The 14,084-nt window shown below is 39.1% G+C and overlaps 1 protein-coding gene across 2 annotated transcripts; it reads left to right on the top strand.

The window, feature by feature from the left end:
- The first annotated feature begins 3,855 nt into the window (after window positions 1–3,855).
- Window positions 3,856–11,016, top strand: znf346 (zinc finger protein 346). 2 transcript variants are annotated; one of them, XM_063895961.1, is made up of 7 exons: window positions 3,856–3,997; window positions 5,419–5,522; window positions 5,844–5,939; window positions 7,070–7,217; window positions 7,468–7,722; window positions 8,118–8,217; window positions 8,520–11,016. In XM_063895961.1, the coding sequence occupies exons 1-7, from the start codon at window positions 3,940–3,942 to the stop codon at window positions 8,722–8,724; spliced, it is 966 nt and encodes a 321-aa protein (XP_063752031.1). In that variant the 5' UTR covers window positions 3,856–3,939; the 3' UTR covers window positions 8,725–11,016. The 2 variants fall into 2 exon arrangements, with proteins under 2 accessions (XP_063752031.1, XP_063752030.1); XM_063895960.1 differs by having other exon boundaries at window positions 7,067–7,217.
- The last annotated feature ends 3,068 nt before the right edge of the window (window positions 11,017–14,084 follow it).

Raw genomic sequence — 14,084 nt, 5'->3', positions numbered from 1 at the left:
TTTCAAATAAATTCAGTCATTTAAAATGTAAAACATTTTCTAACTAATCTTAGTTGATAAAAAAAACCCAATAACTTATTTCTATAACAAGCTTGAAATTGAACCTTCATATGTACTCTTATTATCAGCGATCTGAGGCTTCTGTTTTAAGGAATGAGCTGCAAACAAAACAAATGAAACCCTAAAGAGAGACGGGATGTAGGCTGTTTTTTTTCTGAACGCGTTTTCAAGTATCGGGCATCATTCACCTACATTTGATTTGTTTTGCTAACTTATAACTTCACTTTTGAGACAATATTCACCTCTATAAGTGGCCCAGCTCTCCGTATATTTTCTGTATGTGGCCCTCGGTGAAAAAACATTGGACATCCCTGTCTTATATATTCATGTTGCATTGTTGGAGGAGCCTGGGACCTAAGTTTTTCATCGCAATATCTACACTGTAGCTGCTGTGCACATGACAACAAAGCCTTGAATCGTGAGTTATTTCATGTGTCTTTTTGCATTTAGTAAACACAATCTTTACTTGATGGGTCTAATAAGTGCTTTACATATAAACAATTAGCATATTATTATTATTCGCTAAACATAACAAGCACCTGTCCATCACTGCCAGGGTCAAACACACTTTATGGTGACCACATTAGATTTTGATGTGTGGCAAAGGGAACCAAGATCCTAAATTGCTATTGGTTTTTTTTGGGAACATACAGTGAATAAATCAACTGCGTGTTTGGAATGCAGGAGAAAACTCTATCACAGGGAGAAAAACCCAAAGCAATAAGTCATATAAGACTTACTTTATTGATCTCAGACTGGGAATTTTTTGTGTGTATATATATATATCCACTTAGAAGAGGGAAGACTTTGAGTCCGATCCTCAGGTTCCTGCTTGTGGGGCTGCAGTATAATTTACCATCTAAAAATGTTGAATATAGTATTGTGACGCTGTGGATTAAGTTTACTATTCCTGGCAGCAAGTTATGTTTGGTTTTGTGCTCCTGGATAAAAAAGAAGGATTGTTACCGAAATAATCAATATGAGGCGAAATCAAATCTGTGATTTTAGGAAAATAGAAGGGGATTAAAGGAGGAAGAGGTTAGTTAGCATCAGATCTACATCCACAGCAGGAAGTGAAGGGCTTCACCAAAGCTCTGGCCATATATGAGAAAACCCTGACAATGATGTTCTTCTTTTGGGTTGGAGTGAACAAGGTCATGTTACTTTTCAAGGACTCCACAAAGGAATCAGCAACATAAAAATCCTGTGATATCATGGCTGTTAGCACTGCCTTTGCAGAGCCGAACTGCCGTCTGAGGTCTCTGAACATAACCTTGGTAATTATATGAAAACTGTTACTGTCACAGCTGACAAGACTGTTAGTGAACACTTTGTCTTTCAGTGCCCTTGCTGTCAGAAACCTTAGGATTTTATCTAAATCGATATTGAGCAGTGAGGCACTCGCCTCCTTAGCAGTACGAGCTATCAACCCAGCGAGCACAAGATAGATCAAGTTTTTGTACACTTTTTGATCTTCTGAGAACTGAAAATCTTCTCTGAAATGCTGCTCAGGTGCAAAATATATTTCTTTGAAAAGTGTGATGTCATCCATTTCTGGTTCATGACTAGGATGCACTTTATTTCTACAGCAGGATTTAAAAGGCTTCGCGATGGCTTTGGACAATGATGGGAAAATACTCAAAAGAACACACTTTTTTTGTGGCTTTGATGCATGGGCAATAAGGTAAGGAGTCAGGTACCGGTGAATCGCATCGTCAAATTTTGGATCACGGGATATCATTGCGGCCTGCAGGAGCTTTGCAGTGCCAAACTCCCGCTTCAGATCTCTGAAAAGAGACTTGTGTGTTTTTCCAAAGGAAATACAATTAGGGTTTAAAAAGCTACCGAAATGTTCTCCCACCATCTTGTCTGCCAAATTCTCAATAATTTCACTGAAGTCTCTAAGGGTCAGTGTTGTCTTGGTTGCTTTGGTGATACTTGTAAGCAACCTGACAAGCAGCAGAGACACAAAACATTTGTAGTATGTGACACTTCTTAGTGTGTCGTTTGACTTAGATTGGGATGTGGAGGGGAAACTTAATTGTCCCTGTGTATCTGTGTTGGAATGACTCACAGGGACAGACAGACAGGTGCCTGGTTCAACAGTGCTCTCTAAAAGTTCACTGCTAGCTTTGGATGCTAGGTCAATGTATTGAGTTGGTGTCTCCAAAGAAATGACCTCGATTTCGTTGTCATCATCATCATCATCTTCATCAGAGCTAAGCATCTCATTAAGTTGTTTTGCATCAACACACTGGGAGGAACCTTGTTCTAGCATGGCATCCTCCAAAAGTGCAACACTAGAACTGGATCTATGGGACAAGCCAAGAGACACAGGACTGCTAGCTTTGGATGCTAGGTCAACGTATTGAGTTGGTGTCTCCAAAGAAATGACCTCGATTTCGTTGTCATCATCATCATCTTCATCAGAGCTAGGCATCTCATTAAGTTGTTTTGCATCAACACACTGGGAGGAACCTTGCTCTAGCATGGCATCCTCCAAAAGTGCAACACTAGAACTGGATCTATAGGACAAGCCAAGAGACACAACACTGACAGTCTCTCCAATTGTTCCTTGTGTTGTGTTCTCCTCGAGCTTTAATAAAAACCTGTTTTGCAGAATACTGCCAGCATAAGCCACCATAACATTAAGAACCGTAGAAGAAGGGAGGCATTTTGAGTCCAAATCTGAAGGCAGTGCTAACAAACTGGCGAGATCTGTGCCCATAGACATAAAAAGGCTGATCTGTTGCATTGTCTCGTTAACAACCAATTGGAGAAGTTTCTCCGAGCTCTCACAATATTTCTCTTCATCTAGTTGGATTGCCTCAGCTAAACTTTGTTGAAAGGAGGATAGCAGGTTGGAAAGTATGTCCTCCTCTGTAACACCAAAGAAAATTGACCAGTCATTTTTTAAATGTGCCTTAATTTCCATCAGATCGAATTTAGTTGCCCAAAATGCAACTCTAGGCCAAATTGCCTCCATTGTAACAAGAGTTACCAATTTAACAAGACCAAGACACATTTCTGACAAGAAAGCCCTTATTACTGAGTCAGCTGGGCCGTCTGCCACCATGTCTTTCTGCTCTGCAGTCAATTTTTTTAGACATAATTCAATCAGGGCCCGAAGGTCCGTGATTCTGAATTGAGGGCAGACCCCACACTCAGAAATCTGTAATCCTAATTCAGATACCACCATGATTATTGCAGGCTTAATTCATTGCACTGTTTGTACATCTGTATATTTCTGCTAATTATTTGTTACGCTTCAATTTCCCAGTTTGAGATGAATAAAGTATTTCTGATTCTAATTCTGATTAAGAACTGGACTTATCCCATCTGAAGTTATGTTAAAGTGAAACAACACATTGTTCATACTAGCTTTACAATACAGATAGCAATGATGACGTCATGTTCCAAATATCAGAGACCTTTCAAATGACGTAACCGAGTTCCATTCCATGGTTATTTCGAAGTAATGATGACGTGCGTTTGACGTCTCGTCACGTCTCGTCACGCTACGTCGGAGTAACGTGCGTAACTTTGCTAAGCAGGAAACATCATGCCGTTTTATTTGACGCAACGGCACGGATACAATTTTGAATAATAAGTAGCCAATCATGAAAAGGAAATATGTTAACTACTAATCTACCCAAAGCTATCTAAAACAACCATTTCACTTTCCAACTACAACATTAAAATACTCTTATATGAAATAAAATGACACATATTAGAGACCTGTTAGAATATGGCGCATACAAAAATAATAAGCATGTGTTTATTTGCTCTAGTAAATTAATATAAATTATATGTTTACCTCCACCATCGTCTGTCAGGTGCGCATGCGCAGTAGGACGCCGCTGGCTTTAAGCAGAAATTATGGCCGTCGCGATGCAGACGGAGGATTTTCCTTATTTACCTTCGGGGCTGGCTGAGGGTATGACCTGTTTCTTTACTAATCTAACGTTTATCTTGACAACAAACACAACTTAGACAGTGTCAGTGCACGTTGTCACAATTGCTGATAATCAAGCTCAAGATGCCAGTGTTGCTGTTAGCTTCTTGCTAGCTAACTTTAGCATGCATGCTGTGAGCGGTGCTGCTCTGCTAAAACATGATAAGCTAAGCTAACTGTAGCAGCTCCAAGGTCGATGAGAGCATGTTTGCATCCCATGGAGCTTTGTGCTAGTTGTAAATAAATGTCTCTGCCTGTGCACCAGTGGAGACCGAGATGGGCATCTTTAGACTTGAGTCAGCAGCACACATGCATGATTTAAGCCGATGTGAGCTATACACTTCACAAAAGTCAGTTTACAATCTGGTCTTGTTTGTATACACAGCGTCAGTGACAGTAGCACAACACACATGGTAGTTGTTTGACTGGACAACATTGTTGCCAATCTTTGAGTGAATTGTCTGGATTAAATATTATAAGGCAACTGTGTCAAATTGCTTTTATATTTGGCTGGATCACTGTAGCTAAATGCTTTCTCTGCAAGTCCTCTGTTTGCATTTTCCATTTCAGTCCTAATCCACTCCTGAAGCATTCAGATCATTTCCTCTCCTTTTAGTACTTCTATCACACTATGGAAGTAGACTCTGTCCAAATGTCCCACTTTATACATGTATAATGTTTCTTGAGTGTTAGTATGTAAGTAAGTTAAGGGAAATGTACTTTAAGTCGTATTTAATATAGGAAAGTATCCCCTGTGACGAGTATACTGTTATATATTACATTACTATCACTAATGTGTTAATGCAAACATTTTTAACTATTAACTTAAAAGAAAAGCAGCACATCTTGACATTTGTGAAGCTGGATGTTTAACTTGGATAAGAACTGCACATCAGTTAATATATAATAAGTGAACATAAATAGTTATATACTTTATAATGCAGCAACACACACCTTTAGTCTGAATGGCAAAGAAACGTCATGCAACACATCATGCAAGAAATGTTTTATTATTATACGTCTTATATATCTCTTAGTTATTTTTGTTTATGCATCAAGGTATATTGCTTTCCTCTTTAGTTTGAGCCGAGAACAATGACTTGACCTCAGCTAATTTGAAACCTTGGTGCATAGGCTTTCCAGTGTATTTACCTGTATAACATTTACCAAGCAGGAATTACTACTAGAAAGGAAAGTATGTGAAGCTAATGGATTAATAATAATCTTACTTTAGAGGATTTCCTCGCTGTTAGAGGGTGACACTAATGAGCCTTCTTGATAAAAATGTTGTTTGAAATTTTTGCCACTGATTATTTTTTAAACGTGTGTTATAATTACATGTTCCCAGAAGAAGTGACCTGATTTTAAAACCAACTCTTTCTCTCTTCTCTCCTTCACTGCAGTAAATAAGATGATAAAGGAGCACGGTGACCTGTTTTCTGACACTCAGTGTAAAATCTGCAGTGCTGTCCTCAATTCTGAGTCCCAGAAGTTGACTCATTATCAGGTCAGTCTGCTGCAACCGCTCTTTCAAAGTTATGGGACTCTACTAACTTTCAAACGGTGTGACTTTTCTCACTGATATGGGGAAAGCTGTATAATTAAAAGGCAGTATCTTTTAATTAAATGCACTTTACGTCCCTTTTAATTAGTTTTATTTTTCCAGCCGTAATGAAGCTGTGTTCATGAAAGAATACAAATGTGTCCTCCTCTTCCCGAAGTCCTTTAAAAGCAGCACACTAATCATACTTCCTGAATAGAAAACAACTTGGGAACTCATTTGAATCAATCAGGTAAGTGTGCTAAGTTTTTTTTGTTGTCTTTTCAGAGCAAGAAACATGCCAACAAAGTGCGCCGTTATCTTTCCATCCAAAACGATAAGGAGCCAGCGCTGAAAATATTCAAGTCGTCAGCATCTGACACTGTGAGTAAAACGTGCTAAATAAACCCCTCCGTACTTTATAAAGTCTTTTAGATCCGTAGCGAACAGAGCATTTGGATTTCCCTGGATATTTTATGTCCAACCCTGAATGTTCCTGGAGCTTTTGCATCACATTTGCCTCTGAGCTTTCTGTCTGCCTGCAGTTGACTCTGTGTACCAGTTAGTGCTTTCATCTTGTTGAGTAACATGTCATTCATTTCAAACCAACCCACATAGCCACATATCCCTAAATAAACTGTGGCGGTCTTCACACTAGATTTCACTACCCGTTCATTTCTATGAGGAATGAGCCCGGGATGCATTTACTGCCTTGTTTGCTTTACGCTTCGTCCAATCAGATTGAGTTTATATTTGCCGCAGAGCAAAAGAGACCTTGCTTTGCAGTGCATTCTGGGACAGCAAGGGGTTGTAATAATGGCTTTATTAATTCTAAAGGTGACATATACATTTATTTACTAACGGCATCTGGCTGCTACTTCATTACTTTGTAGTTGTTACACTTAATTGATTTTATGTTTGTACTTACCTTTTGGTTCTTGAAATGTGTAATAATTACTGGATTTAAATCTTCATTATTGTGTGCTTGCCACTTTACTAAAGGCATTCTGGTTCTGAAAAGAATAAATGTACGTAAATGAATCTAACAGGCTGTCGGGTGTACATTAAAGGTGTTTTTAATTTAAACATTACTGTAAAGATAAATGTTGCATCACATACCTGCCTCTATATATTGAACTATAATTACAATAAACAGTATTTCATTTTGCGTTCTGTTCTTCACATGGATTAAGTTTCAACATTGTCGTTCTTTTGCTCTTTTGTTTCTTTTTTTCTTCTTGCGTTTCTTTACTTGTTTTTATGTCTGTGTTGCACTCTTAGAGGAGCCTTGATATGAATATCGTTGTTGCCAAACTACGCTGTACATATTGTGCATATGACGATTAAGCCTGTGAGTCTTACTTTAGAAGAAGCATTTTACCCCAGATGCAGCCTGTTGGTCGTTTTGACTTGAGATTATTTATCGCGCAACAGAAGTTGGGATGAGTCAGGCTCATATAACGGGACATCTTGAAGCCGTTAATGATTTGTGTGTGTGTGTGTGTCTTCAGCAGGACTGTAACAATGGAGACACAGACCGGTCGAAGGTGTGTCATGTATGTAACATGACCTTCTCCTCTCCAGTGGAGGCCGAGTCGCACTACAATGGCAAAGTTCACACCAAGAACCTGAGGCTGAAAACCATCGGCCCCCAGAACCCAGGTATTTACGTTCATTTGTTTTATTTTATTCATAACATCCAGCATTCTGTAGAGGTTGCTTTCATTTGGAGAGACTGGACAGTGTTGATAACTGCAGAGATGAAAAGGACTGCGAGTGCATCTCTTTACCTTTCATTCCCTTTTCTAGTCTGGCTTTTATCCTTTCACCAACAAACATTTACTTTAAAGATGCTATAGAAAGCATAAATACAACTCTGTACATTTTTTTATCGTATCTCCTTTTTCCGCAGTCCCCTCCCTAACACCAGCAACAGTCCAGCCGAAGAAGAAACCTGCAGAAGATTCGAGCAGCGTGCCGGTGACGGGTGTCGGTAACAATAACAACAACAACAATGACAACAACAACCCAGACCGCTTCTGCTCCATCTGCCAGGCCTCCTTCAACAACCCGCTCATGGCCCAGCAGCACTACGTTGGCAAGAAGCACAGGAAACAGATGACCAAGCTGAAACTGATGGAGACGTACGGGCCCTCCACGGCACCAGGTGAGAAGAATCAGGACTTCATGGAGTTGTGTCGAAGAGGAGAAATCATTAAGTCTAAGGCTGCACGATTTGGAATATCTGCACTGATTTTGATTGATATTGCGATTACCATATAGAAGGGATTGACCACTTCTGCCGTTTTATTGTCATTATCAGGGAAACATATATTGAAATGATCATGGTGTGTGTTTTTTTTACACATACTTAGCTTCCTGCTATTTGTAAACTGTGTTGGGTTGCAAATTAAGTTGTTAGTAAATCCCTAATATGTGCGAGATCTCCTGTCTGCCATCAGGAGTTGTTTAAGGTGAGCAGTTTTGTGAAAGATATTGTGAATGGGGGAAATAAAATGTGACTTTCAATCATTCTGAAAACTATCTTCTGTGTGTCAACAGCTTCCACGCTAAAGGGCTACCCATGCACAGTGTGCAGCATTGAGCTGAACTCTGTGGCGCAGTACCAGTCTCACATCAGTGGCGCCAAACATAAGAACCAGTAAGTACACCCTCCTTATAGTTGTTTGATTTAAAGGAGGTTAAATAACTGTTGCCTGATAATTGCATTGAATTGGGTTTGTTTTGTTTCTCAGCTGGACATTGTGCTTATGTTTGTAAAAATCAACTCATGAGGAAAATGTTTAACAAGTTGGTAAATCAATTAAGGAGGAGGGAGCTTTTCTCTAAACTCCTTCACAATGAGACTTGTTTTGGAAAGCAGTTGTGAATATTGAAAATAATTCAGGACAACCAAAACATCCCTGACGTGTCTCCATTTACTGTTATTTTTCCTATCAACAGAGTGAAGAAGTCAGGCCTGAACCCTGCAGAGAACCAGGAGCCAGCAGAACAATTTGAGGGCGAGGTCCAGTACGCCGACGGAGAAACCCAGTTCACAGCGGCGGACGACCAGTACCCTCCCACAGAAGACACAGAGTATGCTGCGGAGGACACCCAGTACGCTCCCGAGGACACGGAGTACTCGGAGGAGTGCCAGTTTACTTGAGTTTTGGAGAGGATCCAGTCAGGACTTGATGACACACAACAACCAGCCCCCTTTAACACATTAACGTCAACCTCCATGGAGTTTCTCTTCCAGATCCTCATCTCGTTAAGTTGATTTCCATGGAACAGAGTGACCCCGGCCCTGGAAAATGGTATTTTATCATTTTGGGTTCCCGACTAAAAGCGTTTCCTTCTCTAATCAAAGCTTTCGATGTGTGGAAAGGTGGAAGGATGGTAAGCAGCTAAACCCTTCAGCATGTGATCGTGGGTCCAGCAGCCGTCATTTGTACCCAGAACCTCGATAAAGATTGTCTTCTTCTCTTTCAGACGAGAACAGACTGAAAAACATCCTCTGTGTGAGTGTACACTAGGGCTTGGTATCCTGTGAAACTTTAGAAAATACATGTCTTTCTACAATTATCCTTATTCACGTCAAAAAACATGTTTTTAATGAGTAATTATGAATAAATTACAAGACAAGAGAACAAAACACACTCTTAAAACGTGAAAATTCCAATTTAAATGACTTAATATTGTAAGGAAATGCCAGCGCGTTATACTCTGTGACATAGAGGTTAAATAAAAGGGTGAAACCCAGCCTTAGTGAACAAATTAGGGATGTTTGTTATCAAAGATTGGATATTCTCATTACTCATATTTACCTAAATGTTGATAGAATGATATAATTATAATCTGACACTTAAAAATACCATCTGTAGACTGGTACATTTGATTTTGAGCTAGCTTTTTGACTTGTATTGTTTAAATGAAAGTATAACAGGAGACTTGAAATTGATGTGATGAACAGCAGCATGGTATGTAAATGATCAGATTGTTATTGGCTTTTTTTCTCGCCATTATCCATTAGTTTTAAATAACAATCAATTTATAGGATCAACGTGGGAGACGTGTCATCAAAGGAATAACCTGACTAACATCTAACCAGTACTAACGAGTAGCAGAGCCACATGTAAGCAATGATTTAAAGCCAAGCTGCTTCAGGTTCCTAAATCTCATTTATTTCTGGATATAGTTGGTTTGCATCTCCAGTGAATGTATTCAAACACCTTTTTCCTCCGCTTTCTGTACGTTTGATTATTTCTGAAGCAGGTTTTGAAGACATTGGAAAAGGGAAAGTTTATTCAAACGTTTGCACGGCAGGATGAGTCACTGTAGCCAGTTTTAAATAACTTTCTCTTGAGAAACTTGATCTAGTTTGTCAAAAACTGATATTTGTTGGACTGTATGATAACAGTTCGGTATCTATATCCTGTTTATTTTGAAGTTCAAAGCCAAAATAAGCTTTCATTGACATGTTGCTGCCTGTTCTGTTTTAAACCATCGAGTACCGGATTGTGAAGTGTGGTTTTTGATTTTTCTGGACAAAGTTGGTATGTCCGCCCAGAATCCCTTTTTGTTTACCTCGTGTTGGCTGAGTTTTTACAGAAAACCGACAAACTTATCAAATTGATTAAGATATATTTTGATTTCCCTGTCATGCGTTGAATACCTTGCTAAAGAAAGGATTTTTTTTTTTATCGTACACTTTAAATGATATTGTGAGAATGTAAATCTGTACAGGAAGCTCATCATCAATGCTGCTAAAAGGCTCGTTGTTCTCTCCTAAATGTGTTCCTCTACTGCTTCAAACCTACCAGAATTTACGCCTTTTGTATAGGGGTTGATGTCATTTTATACAGTTTGAGTTTAAAGGAGTAGAGAAATGAAAGGGACTTTGTTGAAGATCATGAATTTATCCTCGTTATTTAAACTGAATCTCTAAAAGCCGTGAGCTAAAATATGACATTTTGTACCGTTGACTTTTGGTGTGGTGACAGATTTTTAGATACCTTCTGATGGCCGATAGAGCTCTGTAACTACTGTCAATAGCAGAGATATACTTCAGATTTTCGAGAGTGATGTCAATTTAGAAAGTGATGTCAACATAGGAATAACATTTGTTTTGTTCTCATACAAGATGATCGGTTGAATAGTTTAGTATTGAATGTCTTCAAGGGAATCTTTCTTTGGACGTATTTTTCTTCAGAGCGGGTCACACATTCTGTATAGTAGCTACATGGTAAAAGACAAATGGCCTTTTTCTGTTTTCCCGTGTTTATGTGTTGTTTAAATGTTTTGTGGTCAAACATTTGAGTTCAATATAAGTTGTGTATAACTGAGGCGACACATGCAGCAAAGATGTGCATAAAGCAAAGAAATGTTTTAAGAGACTTGCTTTGATTGGTTCTTTTTATTATCCTTCATACATTAAAAATAAAACATTTAAGAAATACCCTTTTTTTATATTGGATATATGAAAGTAGGCTCTAATACCGCAAATGAAATGAACCCTTTTCTCTATACATTTCTTGTGACATAAAACAATTTGAAAAGGATAACAGAGTGGCTGCCATTAAAACAGAACAATATCTTCTCTAACATCTTGTACCTCAATATTTTTCTAAGCCAGCATCTGCATTCCCTCAAGGATAAGAAGCATAAATGTAACCCACTTTGGTGATTAGACCCTGATCCGGATGTCGTGTATCTCTTAACGGGGAAATGCAGCCGTGAGCGTACAGGAAATAGGCACCGGTCTAGACACTGATGGTGATGTTGAAGATCTGGATTGATGAGGAGAAGGAAAGACGAGGAGGTGTGATGAGGTCTGTGAATCAGCTCTCCTGGGCACTGGACATGATGACTGGAGGTAGATGGGGTGGAGGTGGGCTGCAGCATACACACCTGAAATCACCTCTGACTGCAGAAGAGAGAAGAACAAGTTTGAAGCTTGGCTGCAGCACGATGATTGGCTGCTGCAGATTGTGGTGAAATGTGATTGGTTAAGAGAGAACCCCATGATGAGCTGATTATATGCAGCTGTGGAGTAACTGCGCTGATCAATGATTTGATCTCTTCCCATTCGTCCACCAACTAAACAGTGTGTGCCTTTTCAACTTGAAATAGTCAAACCAAACAAAGCTTTAACTCTGAAAAGAGAAGGAACATTCCTCATAATGAACACTAAGTGATTCTCAGGCCACATGGGGGTGCACTTACTCTTTGAGTGGCAGATCAGCTCGAGATAAAAAAGGTTTCAGGCTGAAGAAGCCCCGACCCTTTATGCGCTGTCACCAGTGAGCTCAGGGAACAGGATAACAAGGTGAAGACATCATAAAATGTTGTGATACTGTGTTGTAGGTGATCTAATAGGACTGGAGAGCAGAAACTCAAGAAAAGTACATGAATAATTGTACTTACTGTACACAATGTGACTTTCCGGCAGCCTGTGGGTGCCTCTTTGGGTCGACTAGGTTAAACAATGCCTCTTCCCCTGTAGCATGTTCACGTTCCCCTATAAGAAATCTGCCTAATTCAAAGTCCTTTCCACAGTCCAGGAAAAAGAATAAAAGCCTTAACTTAATCAGTGCTAACTTTAACAGACAGTCTGTTTATTTAAGACCCCACCGCTCTGATTGATCAGCTTTTAAAGCCTCAGCTTGTGGAGGTGGAGAACAAGCACTTCTTTTGAAACATACTGAAGCATTCACACAGTGTTCCCTGCAGGGTAAAGCTACTAGTGTCAGTGAGTGTTTATCTGCAGCTTATACAAAGATGAATGCAGATAAAAACACATGCAGACTGTGCTGAACTCAACACAGTGTCCAAGTCAGTCGGCGTGGATTTCCTTTCTGGGTTTTTTTTCTCATTTGACCCCAGACAGCCTTAAATCTTTCAGGTTAACCCCCAGAATTAATGCGTTGGGGGTACATTTTCACAGGATTGAGGGGTGAACAATAAATACAGTATGTTATTTTGTGAGTGTGTTACATTCAGAAAGTAATTTGTGAGACACCAAGAGAGCCTGTTCCCTCTTTATCTCTAAAGTGGAGGTCAGTGAGCCGTTAATAAAGGTGTGTGTGTGCTGGCATACAGCGAGCGAACTAGGCTCCTTTCCTAAAATAAATCTGTTTATGCACTACAAAAACATTTATGTGTGTAAGTTAAATTAGTTTTTTGTCCGTGTTAAGTTTATTCTTGTGATGGAAAGCAGAATCAGGGCTTTTATAATCTGATTTTCTTTTTACCTGAATGAAAGGAGGCACTGAGCCCCACAAACACATTGTGCTAAAAATTAGGTGAAAGCGGTTTTTGTGGAGTAAGTGTGAAGTTATTTAAAACAAAAAATGAGAAACTTTTTAAATTAGAGTTCTTATTTTCACAGTTATTTTAGAAAGTTGGCAAAAATGAAAAAAAACTTGTTGAACAAAAAACTCAGAGAAACTTTGCAAATCATTGACATGCACACAAACCTATTAAAACCCCCAAAAGGGAAACTTGAAGGTTTCACTTTTGTACCTTATTACTTTCCAACACTGATACAAATATCCTTTAAGTCAGAACAGGAATGTGCGTATGACAGTGTGCAGTACGGTGCAGTATTTGAGCGCGCTGGGTGACATCAGGACCTTCTGAGAGCCAGACAAGTCAATTTGTTTTGGTCCCCTGCAGGCTGAATGGGCTCCACCGTTATTGTAATTACATTAAAATCGCCATGTCCGTATTATAATCAGTTTACTGTATCCACTGCAGGACAGGCCTGAATAAATTGTCTTTTATTCTCTGTTAAAATGCTTTGGTTGCCAGGTGTTTGTGAGACTCTTAAACTGTCATGGATCCTTTTATTTCTCTTTGTCTGTAGGCTAATCTGTAATGATATGCATTATAAATGCAGATGTAATATCCAGGTGTTCTTTTCTTTCTGCTTTGCTTAAACTCAGAAGGAGAAAGAAAGGACGCGATGGATCAACAGCTGGTAAAAGCGTCAGTGTGATGTTGTTGAATTGTCTCCCTCAGCTATGGAGTTGGTGACCCACAGCGTCAGTCGTTGATTTATCTATCAATACAAAACAACTACTACACTAACTTCAGTGGTGTACTGATGCACAAAATATACAAATACTTTTCATACTTAATTTTGATTGCATCTTTTTGACAGCTGAAGTGAACTTTGTTTTGCTGGGAATTACAACCCAACTTTATTTAGTATAGCTGAAAAGATGAGTCGATTTAATAACCTTATTTATTTTATTTGATCCCTTAGTAAAAAGTACCTGAATACTTCCTTTACCGCTGGGCAGTTTGAGAGCTGATAATTCATTTTAAATAATCCAGTAACTTGTAAGATATCTTGTTGCTGCAGTTCATGAGGAGGAATCCCAGTACAGTCTAGGACTTTCCTTTTCTCTGGTATCTTGTTCCATTTCCTGTACTATATAGCTTATGTTCAAAGGATCAAAAGAAAAAGCAATCCCATGAAGTTGCTGAAGGTTTTATGGCGTCTGATCTTCGTCTCATCTG

The sequence above is a fragment of the Eleginops maclovinus genome, chromosome 11 (assembly GCF_036324505.1).
Source record: "Eleginops maclovinus isolate JMC-PN-2008 ecotype Puerto Natales chromosome 11, JC_Emac_rtc_rv5, whole genome shotgun sequence".
NCBI lineage: Eukaryota > Metazoa > Chordata > Actinopteri > Perciformes > Eleginopidae > Eleginops > Eleginops maclovinus.
The sequence above is the reverse complement of the archived record's forward strand: the minus strand, read 5'-3'. Positions and strand labels throughout refer to the sequence as shown.